This window comes from Hippoglossus stenolepis, chromosome 19 (assembly GCF_022539355.2).
Source record: "Hippoglossus stenolepis isolate QCI-W04-F060 chromosome 19, HSTE1.2, whole genome shotgun sequence".
Lineage (NCBI taxonomy): Eukaryota > Metazoa > Chordata > Actinopteri > Pleuronectiformes > Pleuronectidae > Hippoglossus > Hippoglossus stenolepis.
Genome location: NC_061501.1, coordinates 11243294 through 11261288, shown reverse-complemented (window position 1 = coordinate 11261288; position 17995 = coordinate 11243294). Strand labels below are relative to the sequence as shown.

At 43.8% G+C, this 17995-nt stretch overlaps 1 protein-coding gene across 1 annotated transcript in view; it reads left to right on the top strand.

Annotated features, from left to right (window-relative positions):
* kcnb2b (potassium voltage-gated channel subfamily B member 2b) overlaps positions 1–17885 on the top strand; it is an 80642-nt gene extending 62757 nt beyond the window's left edge. Inside the window, exon 3 of the mRNA XM_035143242.2 lies at positions 12164–17885. Coding sequence (XP_034999133.2) covers positions 12164–14104 — 1941 coding nt within the window. The 3' untranslated portion in view covers positions 14105–17885. The remainder of the gene's footprint in view (positions 1–12163) is intronic.
* Positions 17886–17995: the final 110 nt, after the last annotated feature.

Here is a 17995-nt window from a genome sequence, read left to right as displayed (position 1 = left end):
ATTATCCTCCCTTTATTCTTTATGCTTGATAAGGATTATCTGCTCCTCGGTGGGTATGAGTTCATCCCGCAGTCCCGGCTGAGAGACAGAGAAGGAGACGGCGAAGAGAAAGACGAGCGTGTTTCTTATTCTCCGCGTGAAGGATAGAGGGAATAGCCCGAGGGATTTTTCTAGCTCCTCCTTATGTGCATCAAAAAGCTTGAGAGTGGAGTTCTCTCTCTCGACCTCAGACTGACCCTCTTTGCAAAGACAGAAAGTCACAAAGAGACTTTTTTTTTTACCAGTTGAATTCAGCATCAAAGGGAGGAGGAGCGCCCTCATGTGGAATCAGGCACCCTGGAATCTGCTCTCTCCCAAGCACAGTGAGTGACTACTGGAGTGATGGTGGGGGGCTCATGACCTCCTAAACTGTTCCTACTTGCAGCACTGAAAAGCTGTTTTCAGACTTTCTCCGGAGTTTGTCTTTCTTTTTCATCTGGAGATATTTGTATTCTTATTGTTTTTTTATTTTTGCCTCTGTCGCACACATCGGCTAATTTGGACAATCTCAGGACTCTCTCCCAGGGAGCTGGCAGGAGAAACTGTGGAGAAAATGCATGAGCCTCTAACTCAGAACAAAAGTTCCCCCCGAGTGGCAAACGTTTTTCCCATTTCGTTGGAATTCATGGTGGCGTTCACCGAGCCCGACGCGTTTTTGCTTTGTATTCCAATGCTCCAAGTAACCTCTGCTTCCCCTGAAATCCGTCTCCGTCATCCCGCTGCTCAGAGGGCTTCTCAGCTGAATGGTAAAGACTCTGCAAAAAAAAAAACACAACAATGTTAAAGTCACAAAGCTGCTGTCTGCTCGACTTGCGTGCTGGGAGTGCTGGGAGACATCTCCATGGTTACACGGTTTGACTCAGACAGCGAGGTGATGAGTAGTCATTGAGGATAACAGATAGAGGTACGAGAGGAGAGGGAAGGTGGGGGGGATGCTGCTTTTCATGTGCGGGTGTAGTGCCGGGATGCTATAGGACCGTGCTGCGTGCACCTGAATGTGACAGGGAGTGTTTTTAAAAGAGAGGAAAAGGATTGTGAGAGTAAGAGAAAGGAGAGTGTGAGGTGGGCATTTTACAAGCATTTGTACTGTATGTATGTTTGCAAGTGTGTGTGTGAGTGTATACGTGTGTGTGTGAGTGTATACGTGTGTGTGTGCATACGCCTTTGTGCATATGTGTGTGGGAGGTGAGGGGCAGAGATGTTTTTTTTCCTGTGAGGTTTCCCTGGTTTTCTCTGTGAAGGAAAAGAACCAAGGAGAGGTGACAGGAGGCTAATTCATATTCTGAGTAAATTTCTGGAAATACAACACAATACACACAACACACACACACACACACATATATATATATTGTGTGTGTGTGTGTGTGTCTTCTACTTCTACCACGACCACTTCCACCCAACCCTCCCCATCCTCCCTCAGCCTCCAAGCTCAGATTGATGATGTTTTCAGGAGACTCAGGGGGGGGGACGGGCGCAGGGAGCTTGTAAGATATCCTTCCTGTGTTGTTATTTGCATAAACGTACAGGGGAGCTGTGGAGGAGCCCAACACCCTGCGAGTTGATGTCTCCGCACGCAGCACAATCGTGAATATGAACTATTTCACGGTTCCATGGTCTGCGTGTCTGTTTCTGCTTCCTCCCTCTGGTCTGTGGCCGGAGGAAGTGTTGATTATGGGGCCTCGGCCGGGTGATTAACACAGTGATCACTACTCAGGCGCAGTGTGGCTAGCACACTTAGCAGTAATTACACTTAGCCCTGTTGACTGTTCTCTCAGGCTCTCTCTCTCCCTCTCTCTCTCTCTCTCTCTCTCTCTCTCTCTCTCTCTCTCTCTCTCTCTCTCTCTCTCTCTCTCCTACTCTCTCTCTCTGTCACACATGGAGACACACCCCTCTGGGAGCAAGGAGCTGAAAATGACTCAAAGCAAGAGAGCGAGTTATCTCCTGCAATTATTTACCGAACTATTATGGCTTGTGTTCCCTTTTTTAAAAGATAAATATTTTGCACGTGCAGATATAATATAACAAGCATGTGTGTAGGTGTGTTATTTGCATATATATATATATATACTAGAAAAGCCCTCGTGTATGTGCATGTGCATCAGGGTGTGAATGATCCAGAGGGTTACTGGCTGTATCTGTGGTCCGCCTGCTGTTCTCTGCTCTCAGGGAGGGGGGGTGTCAGAGGCATATAGGTTAATAATGTTGTCACGGCATAAGGGCCGAAGGCTTGTTCTCCCCAGAAACTCTCTCACACACGCACACACACACAAATGCAGGAACAAGTACACACACGGTACACACAGAAACATATGCACGGCTGTTTCCAGGTCCACCAGAATTTTTTACTGTCAGTGAAAGGACATGGAAGAAGGAAATTGTTTAAATTGGTTTCTATTGTAAATCATTGAGCCCAAACAACACTGAATCTTTGGAGCAGATGCCAACACAAATTTTAGGGCGTATGGAAATTCTGAAATTGACACATAAGCAGATATTCTTCATAGAAATTCATTCATAACATGCAACGAGCTATTCAGTCTGTAGATTTGATCCTTTTGATTTAGTTTTGTCTTTATTTGAAATGAATCTACTTATTTAATTAAACAATTCCAAGCATCTTTTTCTGCATCATGTTCTTTGAAATGTTTTAGCAATGGCACATATCAGACATATACACTCATAACAATATATCGGTGATATATTTGTGGCCAATATCGGCATTTTGGCTCTATAAATCCGGCTGTCGTAAAAATGTGAGTCTTGTAAAACTTTGTCTCTAGAGGACAAAAGTATAGAAACAAGCAAACGTTGAGCTCAAGCTGTCTCATAGCTCCTGGCAAGTTCTGACATATTTTAGAGGAATTAGTGATGTTGGATTTTCTCCCTCTTTGTGCAGAGTATTTTCTTTATTACTGCAGGTTTTAAACTTATTATGTATTTTTTTATAAATAAATATTTCCCTGTGGATCTTTGGAGTTTTATAGAAAATACAGCTCTGAGACTGCCTTGCAGATTTAGTGCAATCTGCTCTCCCTCTTACCGCCGGGGTCTGCCTGTAATTCCCCCCGCTCTCTGTTTTCCTTTTTTCTTGCTGACATTTGTGTTGTGAAAGTCACAAGCCCTGATTGGCTGCAGGGCGGCTAAGAGGGCGATAGTGATGGGCAGATTACGGAGGAAGGACAACGAGGGCCAGATAAAGAGCGCAATGCAGATTGGTGTGATTAGGTGTTTGCCAAAAGTGAAAAGAGCTTAAAGTGTTGATCTCATGAGACCAAACAAGACATTGTCTAGAATCTTAGTTTGTGCTTTGCATTAAATGATGCGTGGCGCAGTGTGCTTGACTTTCCTCAGTGCCCTTCCTCGGGAAAGAGGCCTGGTCTCAGTGGGAAACCACTTTTACATCCAACGCTTAATTCACAAAACTGCTGAGTCGCCCACAGAAATAGCATCACCACACTGTGTGTTATTTTTTTTTAATACACTGATGAAGTATAGTTGGACTGCAATCATATCTGTCCTGGAGACTGTGGGTGTGGCAACCTGAGAACACACACATAGGGCTGTGTTACAGGATATACAGCAGGATGGACCCAGCATCTATTTCAGTCTCAACGATCCACTCAGAGCTTTAAATATATATTCATCAATACGCTTGATTGAGAAGGAGAAGAGTTGCTGAATTTATCCCAAGGTTGAGTCCAGGAATGACGTGTTAGCAATGTGACGTTCAGCATCTGAAGTTTGTGAGTGTGGGAATTGATTGCGCAGCAGCTCCTTCATAAATGTTTTAAGTTTTACCTGAGTGCTGTTGTGCTGCGCTGCCTTGTGGCTTAAAAAACACACACACCAACACTCAGCTGCAGGCTGTCGCTCAGACCTGAGGACTCTTTATTTGTTATATAGATGAATCATTTTAAAATGTATTAGCCTAATGAAGATGAGAAACAAATGTAAGAGATGCACTTAAGTGTTTGGAGGGCTGTGTTTTTTCTAGTAATTTTTTAGCATTGCAGTGCCAGTTCTAAACCGGTCTGTTCTGGAATGGGCTGTTTGTTCGGCCTGTGGTGATGCTGGTTGCAGTTTTCTTTCTGAAACTGTAAAGGTGACCTGCAGTTACTGAGCCCTGGCAAGCAAAGACCGGCTGGTGGACTCAGAACCCTGAAGCTGCACCACTGCTGCTTCACCTGTTCAGCTGTTTGTTCATAGTTCCGGTAAAAGCTCAGCTCCGTACGCAGTTAGAATCTGGAGAATCATTTGTCGTGAAAGCGTTGATGAGTCCCAGCCGCCGCTGCTACAGAGCGTCGCTTGCCTGGTTAATCAAAGTTTATTAATAGTGAACGTATCACGTCTGCAAATCGCACCAAATTCAACACTGCACTTCCTTGGCCTCATTCCAAGTGTGAAGCCGATAATGGTTCTCGAGATATGCGCTCCACATATAGACAGACACAAAGACAGAGATTTCTGGGATTATTATAACAAGAATGAAAAGTTTAGTAGCCTAATGAAAACGAGAAAAGAATTATCAGACCAATGTATGAAAAGCTGGCTGAGTGGCGGCTCATTTAAGTTGTAAGAGATGTACTTACGGGGTCTGGAGGGTCATGATTTTTGTTCTTATACTTAAAGTCTTCAACTGGGAATAAGAAGCATTTTCCTTTTTCTTTTCTTTCTTTCTTGTCTTTGTAAATTTGAAGACCTGTTGTTTTTTAGTATAACTGTGAATTCAATCTTCTCCCTCTTCTGTCAGGAGAATGGTTGACGACTATTGCTTCTTCTGGACGTTTCCACATTCAGCTGGTGTTTATCTGACAGGTTGGAGAGCAGAAGGTGGACAAACAGCGCGCTGCATTGATTTTTTTGCCAAACTTCTCAACTTCCTGTTGGTATTTAGTTTGGTTCCCTGTGACACCGGTTTTCCTCAAAGTTAGAAAAAAATCATGTTATTTTTTCCCCTTCAAAGTTAGAAGAGGTTGTTTATTTGCACGTTCCACCAGTATCACATCACACTTTGGTTTTCTGTCTCCTCTATGTCACTAAAACCAAAATCCAGCTTCATAACCGACTCACAGGAAATCATACGCTGGTGTATTACCCCTTGATTGCAACAATGAATTAGTCTTAATGAGATTCTGCTAATGTGTCATGTGAACAAACACCAGAGGGGAACTGTCGGTCCAATGTGTCAGCTAATACATTGTTTTCTGTGCAGGATATTTCTGTTTGCTGATCACGGCTGTGTCACTCCTCTGACCTGTAATGAGTTGTGCCACACGCTGACACAAACACGGCCGCGCTGCCTGTTCTGTGCAGGCGTGTTTGTGCGACTGCTGGTCCGATGGATGAACACGGGCTATAAATATTTCATATTAGCCCATTTTCCTCCCTGGTTCCAGAAGCAAACGCACAAAACAAACAGTATAAATAAAGACTGGAGGAGTGAAAGGGCTTTGAGAGGGAGGTTGAAAAGCACTTGAAGTGTGTTTACAAGAATGAGAAGAAAAGGGAACAAAAAAATGCAGCTATTGTACAGTCTCCATGCAGGGAATCGTCCTAGTGAGGGAATGTGGGGATGGTGGAGGGACTCAATCACATGGAGTGGTCACCATCAGTCCATCCATCGTTTATCTGTGCCGCTTATCCTTTTGAAATACAACATGACAACATACAGAGACAAACATATTCATAACAACACTCAATTTAGACTCAGAGTCTCGAAACGAGCCTAACAGTGAGCGCTGACTTTTAGAACGGCTCATTTTCTCCTTTTGACGTTTCAGAAAAATCCTCACAAAAAGAGTTTTAAGCCTGGAACCAGGTCGACCAACTGCAAGATGAATCGTGACTATGAGAAATTTCATTAGGAGAAAAATGGAAAAAGGCAAATGGAAAAGATAAAGAGTGACAAATAAAACACAGCTGATATGAAGCGGACTTTGTTTCACAATCTCAGCTTTGGGTAAAGTCTACATTGGATGGTTACTATTACTCTGACCCAGACCCCTATCTGCATGTTTGTGCCCTGTGGAGGGAAGCCAGAGAAAACTCACGCAGACACGGGAAACATGCAGACTCCACACAGTAAGACCAAGATTCAAACCGGAAACTTTCTTCCAGCGCGGCCACATAAATTATCATTTTTCAATTATTTATCGATGAATCCTAATTTTTACATCCTGTACTATTTTGGCAAAGAAACAGCCTCCATATCGCTCAGTAAGCAAAAGTTATCGGTGACCTGAAAGCAAATGAGGATTAGTTATTGATCAATGTTCCTCTCGAACGCCGTCTCATGCCCCTTCCACCACGTTTCGTGCAGCTGACTGAGCCCCACACGCTCAGCGTATATAGCATTGGCTGAAACCCTCAGGACCCCCTGCTGTTGCACGCCTCCAGCAAGGATAGTATGAAAGTGAGAGAGATTTCTGCTCCTGGTGCTCCAAAAACCAGCAAGAAAAATAGTTTGTCCCTGACAGTGATTGTAAAGGCACCTCAGAGAGTCTGACCCTGAGATTGTGACGTTAATAACATTGTGCCAATACTCCTGACAAAGGCTGCGCAGCACAGAGGGACACATTATATAGTCTCGCTGACTGATGACAAATTAAACTGTAAGTGGCGCAGTGTGGCGATGCTGCGCTGTGCCAAGACAAATGGGATACATCCACTGCAATTATTGACTGCACGGAAAGCTGAACAGCTCAATAGGTTTTTTTCTCAAAATAATAAGCCTTCATTGTTGTATTATCCCAAAGGAGTTGCCAGGGATAGTTAACCAGATGGACACCGCAGTGCTTTGTTTTATCTAGATTGTGTTGCAAAGTTGTGACACCAAAAAAGGAGGATTTGGGACACACTTCAGTCACCAGACACATTGTACCAGTTTCAAGCTGAATCAGTCTGGTCATTTTTCTCCAGTGATTTATCAGCTAATTTCTCTTGTCCGCAGACTAATGTTTTTAGAATTGAGGCCCACGTCGTAACGACTGTGGCATTCCTCCAAACATCTCTGAACCTCAGAGGAGCCGTGGGACAAAAACAGCGGACGGCCACCGAATGTCTCAATCCTGGAAACTGGCCACAGAGGAGGCACTCAACCCCCGCACTCCTGACAGAGTGGGAGAGAAGAGGTCTCTCCTCCTTTGTAGATTAATGTTGAGTCTCTCTGAGCGTGCTTGTGTCATACCCCCAATATTCATGCCTTACAAATCTCTCTTTAAGTATCAGAGGTTCCTTGATAATGTCGTATTTGCGGCTACTAATGGCTCACAAACTGAATTTTAAAGCATTTGGGAGCCGAATGTTGTCATTTGGGTCCTCGTGGTCCTGTGTCCATCATAAAGAGACACTGGGCTGAATGATGAAGAAAAATACCCCACTGCTCCACATAAGAAGAGAAAAGAATAGTTAAGCCTGTGAAAATGAGAGCTGAAATAGTCAGAATGACAGTATGTGAAAGTATAGAATAGAATAAAATGGGTTATAAGATAGAAAATAAAAATTTAATGAAATTTAAATACAGAGAATACACGGATAGACATTTTATTTATAATTGCACAAGGAAGTGAACTCTATTTGTGCATTATGTATCAGGAGATATTGAAATACAAGTATACATATATGCATATATAGACTGCATAAGTATATAGGTAGGTTTGGTACATAATATAAAATTTTGTTTTATATATGTATTTATATCGGTATAATTTAATAGTAGTATCCTAAACACTAGTATACTATACATAGCCTAATATAATTATATGTATGTTTATATATGTGTATATATGAGTCATACACATGAAATAAGTCAAGACTATAAGTACAGTCATTGATTTAATGAAGAGATGATTCTTTAATACTTAAACTAAGATCTGTGACAACGTGACACCCAGCTCTCGTGTGCGCTTTGACGGAGTCGTTACACTAAAGAGATCCAGTCCCTGAAGAGGAAATCATACAAGTCCCCGGGATAAATCCATATTACTGTCGCCATAATCGCCGCGATTCCACAGCAAAAAAATTATCATACCTGAGGAACGGCTCAATTTGTCCTGCGCACAAAGTGATGACACGGGGGGGAGGAGGTGGACGTCAGTGGGGACCTCTGAGGTGGATCATGGTCCGTAAGAGCTCCGAGCAGGGAGATCAATAAGGGCTCGCTGGGGCCTGGCTCAGTGTCCATAATGTGATGTGCACACGATCGATACCGAGCTGGTAGATGGGGCGACTGGTGTGGTGCAGGTTATTTTTCAACCCCCCACACACACACACACACACACAGCATCTTTCCTCCCTCAGTGTAAGGAATGATGGGGATGCGGGGGCCAAGGAGGTGATAGGAGAAGCGGGGTGTAACGTGTGCGACCACAGGGCTGGCACCGCTGACAGGACGTTTAGAGAGAGGAGTTAGTGGCCTGGCATCCTGCGGGAAGCTCAAAGTGGAGGGGGTTAAAGGCCAGCCTCTCATTTCCAAGAGTAGTGGTTGAGATGACGGGCGGCTGAAGATGGAAGTCGAGAGAGGCTCGAGAGGGCTCTCGACTCTGCGGCCGCCGCGTCCTTCCTGCTCTCGTTCAACTTCACACTTCCTGCTCGGGCCCTCCCACAGGATCTGATCCTAACCTTTAAAACGGGCTCTGAGATAAAATAGTGAGGGGTGGGTGTGGGAGTTTGTGGCTAAAATACATTTGGTCGCTCTATACACAGGAGATATTCACCTAAATTGCTAAAGCTAAACCATCGCCAGCTTTATTTTTTTCATGCTGTCCCTCGACAAGCTGAGCCAGCTGGTTTTTGTGAGGACATTTGTCAAGTGATTTATTTTATTTCCAGAATGTGTTTCATAAAGTCTCTAAAAATATTGTATTAAATAAAAAATGTGGTATGTGGTATTTAATAATTCCATCTGTTCTCCAAATTAGAGCAGCTCTCCTGCACCGTCATGAGCAAACTGTTCCAGGTGGAGTTTTGTGCAGAGAAAGTAAAAGAGCCAGAATAAGCCACAGACAAGTAAAGCATGTCACACGTTCCCTAATTATCCGAAGACATTACCTTCCTGTCTAAGCCAATCAGGTCTCATGACTGGCCTGACCGTGACCTCACCCGGTCGTCCTGAGGTCAATACCCTCACAGGAACAGGGACAGGGACAGAGAGAGAGAGAGAGAGAGAGAGAGAGAGAGAGAGAGAGAGAGAGAGAGAGAGAGAGAGAGAGAGAGGAGGTGGAGAAAGTGGTAAAACACTAAAACCTTTAACTTAATTTGATGCAAATCTTAAATACATCCAATTGGTCCACAGGTAACTTTGCTGTGTACCACAAAATTGAGCAGATTTTCTCAATATTGCCTTTTAAAAACTGAGGCAATAACGTTCATTCCAAAGAAATCACAGGAAAATGTTGCTCTCATTCTTTGGCTGTGGAAAGTATAAATATTGTTTAATTCAGTAAATTGATCCGGATACTAGTGACATTATAATCTCATTTTCACAGAACTCATAATTAGAGAATTGTTCTGCGGCTTATTCCAGTGAAATATCTCGTTTCGCTTCCTTCCTCCCCCCCCGGTTCCCTTCCAGGTCCACTGACGTGCTTGTTTCCGTTTGGTTAATCCACCGCTCAAGGCATTTGACGCTATGCTTAATGCACCACCACACGTGCAAATCAGGGACGACTAAGTCTGAGTAATTGATCTTTTTAACTACTCCCACTCAATTACAGCAGGTTAATGTAAGCCACCTCAGGATTGCTCATCATCGCACTCAAACGCCCTTTGCTGGTGTCAGTGAGCAGAGGGTGGACGGGCGTTCACACGGATGTGGATCAATGAGAATCATCACTTTCTCTACGTGTGTGTGTGTGTGTGTGTGGTCCAGGTTTACACAGTCACATTATGGGGATTTGTCTTCCTTAAGGGGACAAAGAGCAAGTCCTCATAACGTAAATCATCACATGTTAAGGGGAAGACCCATTTTAAAGTGAAGTTAATGTTAAGCTGAGGTTTGGGTGTGAATTGTGGTTAGGTTAGAGGTTAGAGTTCGGCATCATGGTTAAGGTTTGGGATAAGGTTTCAGTTCGACTGTCCACAATGAATGGAAGTCAATGCAAATTCCCAGTAAGGGGTGCTATTCAAATCTATATTTGTGTGTGTCTGTGTGACTGTGTGTACGTGTGTGTGTGTATGTGTGTGTGTGTGTGTGCGTCAGCTGTTCATAGCGCAGTTTTAAAGGGTTCTCTTTCTCCAAACTGTGGAACAGTAGAAGATTAACTGTCTCCTCTGAGGCAGCTACTGTGAATCTAAATAAAGAGTAGTTGACCTCTAAAGAATCGGTTACCTTTCGACCTGTATTTCCATACATCATTCTTATTCTTGTGGAGTTAAACAAACTGCCCCATGAGCTGCACAATTTACCACCAGTAAAACCTATAAACTGAGCAAGATCATTACCTCATTTCCTACTCTTCCCCCTCTTTACCTGTCTGGGCTGACTCGGTGCCAAGGTGTTCAGCGACCGGCGCGCGAGCGAAAGGTTCCTCCGATCGGGCGACTTGGCACCGCGGGCTGAGCCTCAAATGAGCTCGCCAAAGAAAAAGTTGAGGGGCAAGGCAGCAATCTGCGTCCCGACTGTGACTCCGCAGTCTTTCCAGCTCAGTGCCAGACCTCCCCCAGGTTGCCTCACCTATAGCTGCTAATAGGTTTAACCTAATCAGCACCAGCATTCATGTAGTGATAACACTTCCTCTGCTGAGCCATGACACCAGCTTGTCTCTACTCCGCTCCCGGGCCCTTTTCTCTCTCTTTCTTTCTCACGCAGGAAGTTCTTTTCTCTAAAAGCATTTTTGCATGAAGCATTACAACGTGTCTACAGGCCTGTGTGCAGCCGGTGGAAATGGCTGACCCCTGAGCACTGCAGAATCCTTGCGGCTAACATGTGATGTTTGCTAAATTAACGAAGTCACAAAGGAGATACAGTGAGTGAGCGGCGGGACGGCTCTGAGTAAATTTGTGCAAGTTAATCAGTGTGTTCTGCAACTTAATGTGGTTTGTGATTAGTATTCAGGGTGCCTGGTTTTTCCCATCTTGTCTCAGACTCTTCAATCTTTGTTCATTAGATTTTAATAGGTTTTATATTGTCTGGGTCGTAGAGGACTTCACAGAAAAGAATGCAGATTTGGACTTGACTTTTGAAGTTGCACTGCGGTGCTGTCGACTGTTAAATGCGGGGGTTATAGTGACAGAGAGTGACGGATATGGAGAGGTCGTATCAGAGGGCTGAATGACAAGCGAGCCATGTATTCACCTCATAACGTGATGTGACATTCAAACACACTCCTCTCACTGCACCATATATCAGTCGGCCTCATTTTCTAAATGAGCGATGTCAGAACGTCTAAGGACAGATTTAATCTATCGAGGTCAATAAATCCTGGTCAAGGTAAAGAGCCACGGTTTGCAACGCAGCCTCATGCTGAGCTGACCTCACAGGATTACGCAGGATGTTCCTGCCCGTCCCCCTCCCTGAGCGGAAAGCCATAGGAGACCATGTCAATATCAGCCTTTCACTTTAAAGGCCCTTTTACAAAAGTTTTGTGCATCTAATTTTCTTTGTAAACTGAAAGTAAAGGAATTATATTTTATAACAGTGAGAGGGAATAGCAGAGTGTTGCCAACAGGTGGAGCCAGAATCCTTTTATCCTTCTGTTGTGGAGGAGATCACATGCAAACACACTCCTCTAGTGTATTTCCAAAATAGATTTCTGGCCTACTTACTTTCCCTGGATTCATTATTTTGGTCATTTTGTATTCCAATGTTACTTTCCTCTGTGTTAATACAATAAATAAACCCTGATGATGATGATGGTATAAAAATAGAAATGCCAGATTTTTGGGGGTAATTCAATTCACTTTATATTGAAGGTCGATGCCAATACCAATGTTAGGAAGTAAAACATTTCTGATACTGATATATTGGCCAATAGATATGTATCTTTTTAAATGGCAATGATTCCTAAGAGGTTGTTATCAAACTTTTATGGTAAATAAATGTATTTGAGGCTTGATATTTCACACATGTGAATACATTATTTAGTATCCTACTAATATGTTCTTCCTCTCTGTGCTCTCTTTTCAGATTCTGGCCATCATATCGATCCTCTTCATCATCCTCTCTACCATCGCCCTGTCCCTCAACACCTTACCAGAGCTCCAGGTGTCAGACGAGTTCGGCCAGGCCAACGACAACCCCCAGCTGGCCCACGTGGAAGCCGTGTGCATCGCCTGGTTCACCATGGAGTACCTCCTTCGCTTCCTCTCCTCGCCTAATAAGTGGAAGTTCTTCAAAGGCCCACTGAATGTCATTGACTTGCTGGCCATCCTGCCCTACTATGTCACCATCTTCCTAACGGAGTCCAATAAGAGCGTGCTGCAGTTCCAGAACGTGCGGCGCGTGGTGCAGATATTCAGGATCATGAGAATATTGAGGATCCTGAAGTTAGCCAGGCACTCCACGGGGCTCCAGTCTCTAGGGTTCACTCTGAGAAGGAGCTACAATGAACTTGGCCTTCTTATTCTATTTCTCGCCATGGGCATCATGATATTCTCCAGCTTGGTGTTCTTTGCTGAGAAAGACGAGGATGCCACTAAATTCACCAGTATCCCTGCCTCGTTCTGGTGGGCAACCATTACAATGACCACAGTGGGCTACGGGGACATTTACCCACAGACTTTGCTTGGTAAGATTGTGGGTGGGCTCTGCTGCATTGCAGGAGTGCTGGTAATTGCCCTCCCCATCCCCATTATTGTCAACAACTTCTCTGAGTTCTACAAGGAGCAGAAGAGGCAGGAGAAGGCCATCAAGAGGAGGGAGGCACTGGAGCGAGCCAAGAGGAATGGCAGCATCGTGTCGATGAACCTAAAAGATGCCTTTGCCCGCAGTATGGAACTGATGGATGTGGTGGTAGAGAAAGGAGAGGATAAAACCTCCCTTGACAACCACCTGTCACCGAGCCGCTTGGGCAGCTCAACCAGGCACGCCTCCTCAGAAATCAACCTGAAGTCAAACCCAGAGTCTCTGCCGCAGAATTCCCCTCAACGTATAACCATCACCACCACTGGAAGTCCGCAGCGGACCAGCAGGACCCCACAGCACCTTAATGTCCAGAAACTGGAGGAGATGTACAACCAGATGACCAGGTCACAGTCCTTAACTAACCTCAACACCACAAGCTCCATGAGCACCTTGAGCACAACTATGACCGCCCCCGTCTCACCGAAGAATTCTCAAAGCCCAGAATTTACATTGAAGGAGGAGGTGGAGCTGGAGATGAAGGAAGTCCCGCCCTCCTCACCAAGTAAGTTTCCTAGTTGCCCAGAAGGCCTTGAAAATCAGGACTTCACCTCAGATGAGGAAGATGATGGGCCGTATCAAATCAGACACCCCAGAGCGCCACCGCTTCTGGATCTTAGCCAACTGAGGGCCAGCAATGACGAGAGCTCTCCTGGCTTCATATGCAGGGATGGCCTCCATTTAGAAGGAGTGGAGAGTTTAAACAGTGCTGTAGAGAATATCCAGAGTCCTTCAAGAGGGAATAATCCTCTTAAAATTAAGGGGTTAAAGGTCAACTCCACCAAAACCTCTGCCGAAGGCCCACTTACACCGCCCAGCACCACTTCTCCTGGAGACATCAGCTCCAGCATCCTGGAAGAGTCGCCGGACGGAGAGACGTCACCGCTCATCCCCTGCTCAGAGGAGCTGCTCCCCATCACAGAAGAGGAGACCGACCCCATGTCCCCGAAGAGGCTGGTGGTCGACACCCCACCGGGCGACGAAGATCCATCCACGGAGAACCACGAGGAGAAGCATCTGATGGAGGTGGCGGGTGCCGCCGTTGGGCCCTTGTCGCCCAAGAAAGCAGCACAAAATTGCACCCAAGGTGTGGTCGGGGCAGGCGAGGAGGTCAAGGCTGACAGCAACCAAAGTGGACACAAAGTAGAGAACCACATGTTTACATCCGATATCCACCTGATACCCGGGGATGGCGGGCTTTCTCCGACCTGCGAAACCAGCATGTGACTGTGAGGGAAGCCGTTGGGGACAAGAGACCCACTACAACCTCGGCCTGGTGCGTGTGCGCGAGCAGCGAGAAAAGACAAAGGTGCTGTTGTAGTGAGAGATATTTTTGCATGGCATGACAAGTCCCTTTTACTTGTGTTGTTGTGTATTGCTGAAAAAGAAACTGCAGTGTTCTGTGCAGATTCAGGAATGACTTAGGAAGTGACAGCGGGCTCCCACAGGAGGCTCTTTGAAAACAGAGGGAATTCATCTACCAGACGTTTCAGTCCTCCCAATGTACATAATGACAGTCTCCTTTTTTTCTAGCAAAAGAAGGAAATGCACAGAAGGGACTTATCTGTAAAAAGCATGCATTTAAAAAAAAAAAGACAAATATTTTACGGTGCTTAGTTTGCTGAAAGCACTCCACTGTAAATACTAGGACATCCAAGGCAATGACAATGCACAGGACGGCAAAGGAAAACTGTCACTGAAGGTACAAATATTTGTAATGTGAAAAAAGGAAAGGAAGGAAGGGTTGAGCGAAGAGCCCTCGGACCGGCGTTGCATCGTAGCGACCTATAAGAAAAAAACATATCATTACCTTTTGTGGAAATGCAAAGTGTTCCCATGACGACCCTGTAATGTTTTTTTGTTTTTTCATTTTTTTTGTGTGTGACAAAATGGTGTATGAAACTTGTAACATTGACATTGTTGCTCTTTGGTTTTCATAATGACTTGTTGAACTTTTCAGTTTGGGCATCTGATATTTAGTCTTTGACTTAACCAACGCGGGCAAAGAAGGACAAAAACACCCTGTTTCCTCTCAAGCGCATACATACACCTGTAGTTGCCAAATATCTATGTAACAGGAGGACAGGAAGTATCAGATATTACCCTTATGGAAAAATATTTATCACACGGTTTCAGGAGTTCAGGACGAGGTTTAAGATGTTTTACTCCTCGTTCGGCCTTTTGTTGCCATCCAACAGAACTGAATTAAATCCTATTTACTCGCTCAGACGTCAGATATATATATATCTAAAAGTAGCTTTAAGAATAAAACAAGAAAAAACGTAGCTATAGATCGGTTGTAGACAAATTCTACGGTAGGTAAGTGAGACTCCATAGAGCAGAGTTAAGACTATTTAGTAATTCAGCACAGTAGACACTGGTCATTATACAATATAGGCTTTATACTATAATTATCTATTTTGGCAAATCAGAAGGGATAAAAAATATTCTTTGTGATATCAATGGACCAAATCAAGCACAGTGACTAGCTTTCATCTATCTCCTCGCTGCATAATATCATATATAGTAATAACATATATTATGAAAGTAGCTATGTTATTTTCCTTATGGTTTGTTTACCTGCATTGTGTTCGTTGTCCTCTCCTCAGTGCACTGACGTCGTCCACACTTGATCCATACTACTGCAATTTTATCCCATCCTGCTGACGAGTTTAAAGCATCTTCTTTTTTTTTATTTATTGTATACCCGTAGTGTCTTGGATTGTTTATTTATTGTGTTTTCATTGTGAACAAAATTTTCAGTCAAACTCGAACCCAAAGAGTTTTTTTTCTTTATTTTTCTTTATTTTTTTCTGCTCATCTTCTTTGTCGCTTTTTGTTTTACACTGACTGAAAATATCCGTTGTATGTTGCCTTCGATTCCAATTTTTATTGCTGGAATATTTGTTCATTGTTTCGGCATGACACTTGGCTGAGTGAATCAGGAGTTGGTTTGTGAACGCCACACAAACCCCAACGCTTCTGACAGGACGTGCGTGGGTGAATTCTTTGTTGTTTGTTTTCTTTCTCTTCTTCTTCTTAGTATTATCATCATGTTTTTTTTCTTTTGTTCTCACAGAGAGGTGTGGAATGTGCAATACCGCATACTGCAATCTATGCAGGCCAAGAATTGTGGCACTTTATTTTCTGTCTATGGGAATTTGTAAGTGTACAGGCAGAAATTACTTGTATTTTTCAAATGTTATATCTTTAATATGAGGCAAAAACAGTATTAACAACCACCAGAATCTCACAAACAATGCAAATGAGGATTTGACTTTTGCTTTTTCATATATTATATGGCAGGCATAATGCTGACAAGCACCTTAATGCCACGTATCAATGGACCTCAAATTTATCGGTGGGAAAAAGGGATCCAAATTGACCACTTTGGGCCTTTTATATCACTGTTAGATTCATGCAGGAATCCAACAGACGTCTGTGGAAGATATAAAGACAAACTTCAATGGCCACACACAAAGGCTTTTATGTTTTTTGTGAATTAACATTGAGAATGATTCTATTTTTTCTAAAAACCAAAATGGAGCACGACCACAATTTCCTGCCATATGGTGGTTGAAATGATGCGTGCCTTTTCATAACGCCGCCGTTTATGAGAAGGTAGCAAGTCATTTTGCTTTGTTCATATAGCACTGTACAGAAAATTCTAATTTTATAGGAGAAATCAGGTCTTTATGTAATAGATACAAGTAATGTTATTGAGTTCTCAGGTTTTCTATAACTCTCTGATGTTCCAATTGGATTGATTCGTTGTTTTTTCTTTAACAGCTATAACGTCAACTAGTTACTTCTGTACTTTTCTTGAATGGTGATGTTGTCAAATCCATGTCGATGTCTCGGCTCCCGTGGTGTAGGAGCGGCAATATTTCTCCCTCCTCCCGGGTGATCTGTGCACCACATTCAGTATCCACCGCCCCATCAGTCTTCAGTGAGGCAGGACGGAGCACGAGCAAAAAGAAAGGGACAAAAAAAAAGTTGGAACAGAAGGCGAGTGAGGGGTCTGAGTGACGGCAGACAGGCAGTGAGAGATCCCTACTGTCACCACACTGATCCATCTGGTTATTTCCCATCATGACACAACTCTGAGCTCCCGTCCCAGCAGCTTCAGGGGCTCTAACCCCACGTCATGCCCTCAGGCTCGTGGATCAGTGGGTGAGAGGACTGACTAGGATGAGGGAACGCTGTGAGAGAAAAACGACCCCCAAAAAGGTTACATCACATCTGTCGTGGTCCATATTTCCTTTTGTCTGTGTTTAGCCCAGACCATCGTGATTTGAGTCCGTAAACACAGATTCATGTGAAATGATTGATCCCTCCTTAGAAACTCAGATTGTTTGCTCCAAAGTAAACGAGTGGGGTCAGCACCTGTACGTTCATTTATTTATTATTTCATCCGTTGTTTGTAGTTATCATGTCTCTGTGTTATCCTCGAGTAATCCTTCATTTTGACAGGTAGGGTGGAGAAACAAGGGATTCGGGATTGATCAGCTGTTTGATTGACGTTTGTGTGGATACTGGAATGAATTGCGTGAGCTGACAGCGGAAACGGATCGTGCTCTGTCTTACTCTCTCATGATGGCATTATCACCTGTGATACTGTACAGAGTGCAAACGTTGTGTCTTTATTTTCTCTGAGAGAATGGGTATTGTCCGTGTCACTCATGCGTGCTTATTAAAACCTCGCTCCCTGAAACGCATAAAGCTATATTGTTTCTTCTTACGTCTCTGTGTATCCTGCCTCTTACATTTGGATTTGTTTGTTTTTATCTGTTCAGCTTTTTAGAACACGATCATTAGACACACTCTGAGCTACAGACTGTTTTCTGTACAAAGCGACATCTTTGTATGCATGTAGTTGTCCGAACAATTATGTGACCACAGAACACTTTGTCATGGTACATGTATGTCAACATTTCTGTAGAGCATTGTTCCCCATTACATCTATTAGCATATGCAGAATTACAAATAAATGTGTATATAACTCGTGTGTGTGTGTGTGTGGTGTTCTATAGATGATGTTTCTCAGCGGCTTCTACATTCCCTGGATACATATCTTGTATATTAAGGATGATTACATATTAAGATTCAAATATATGC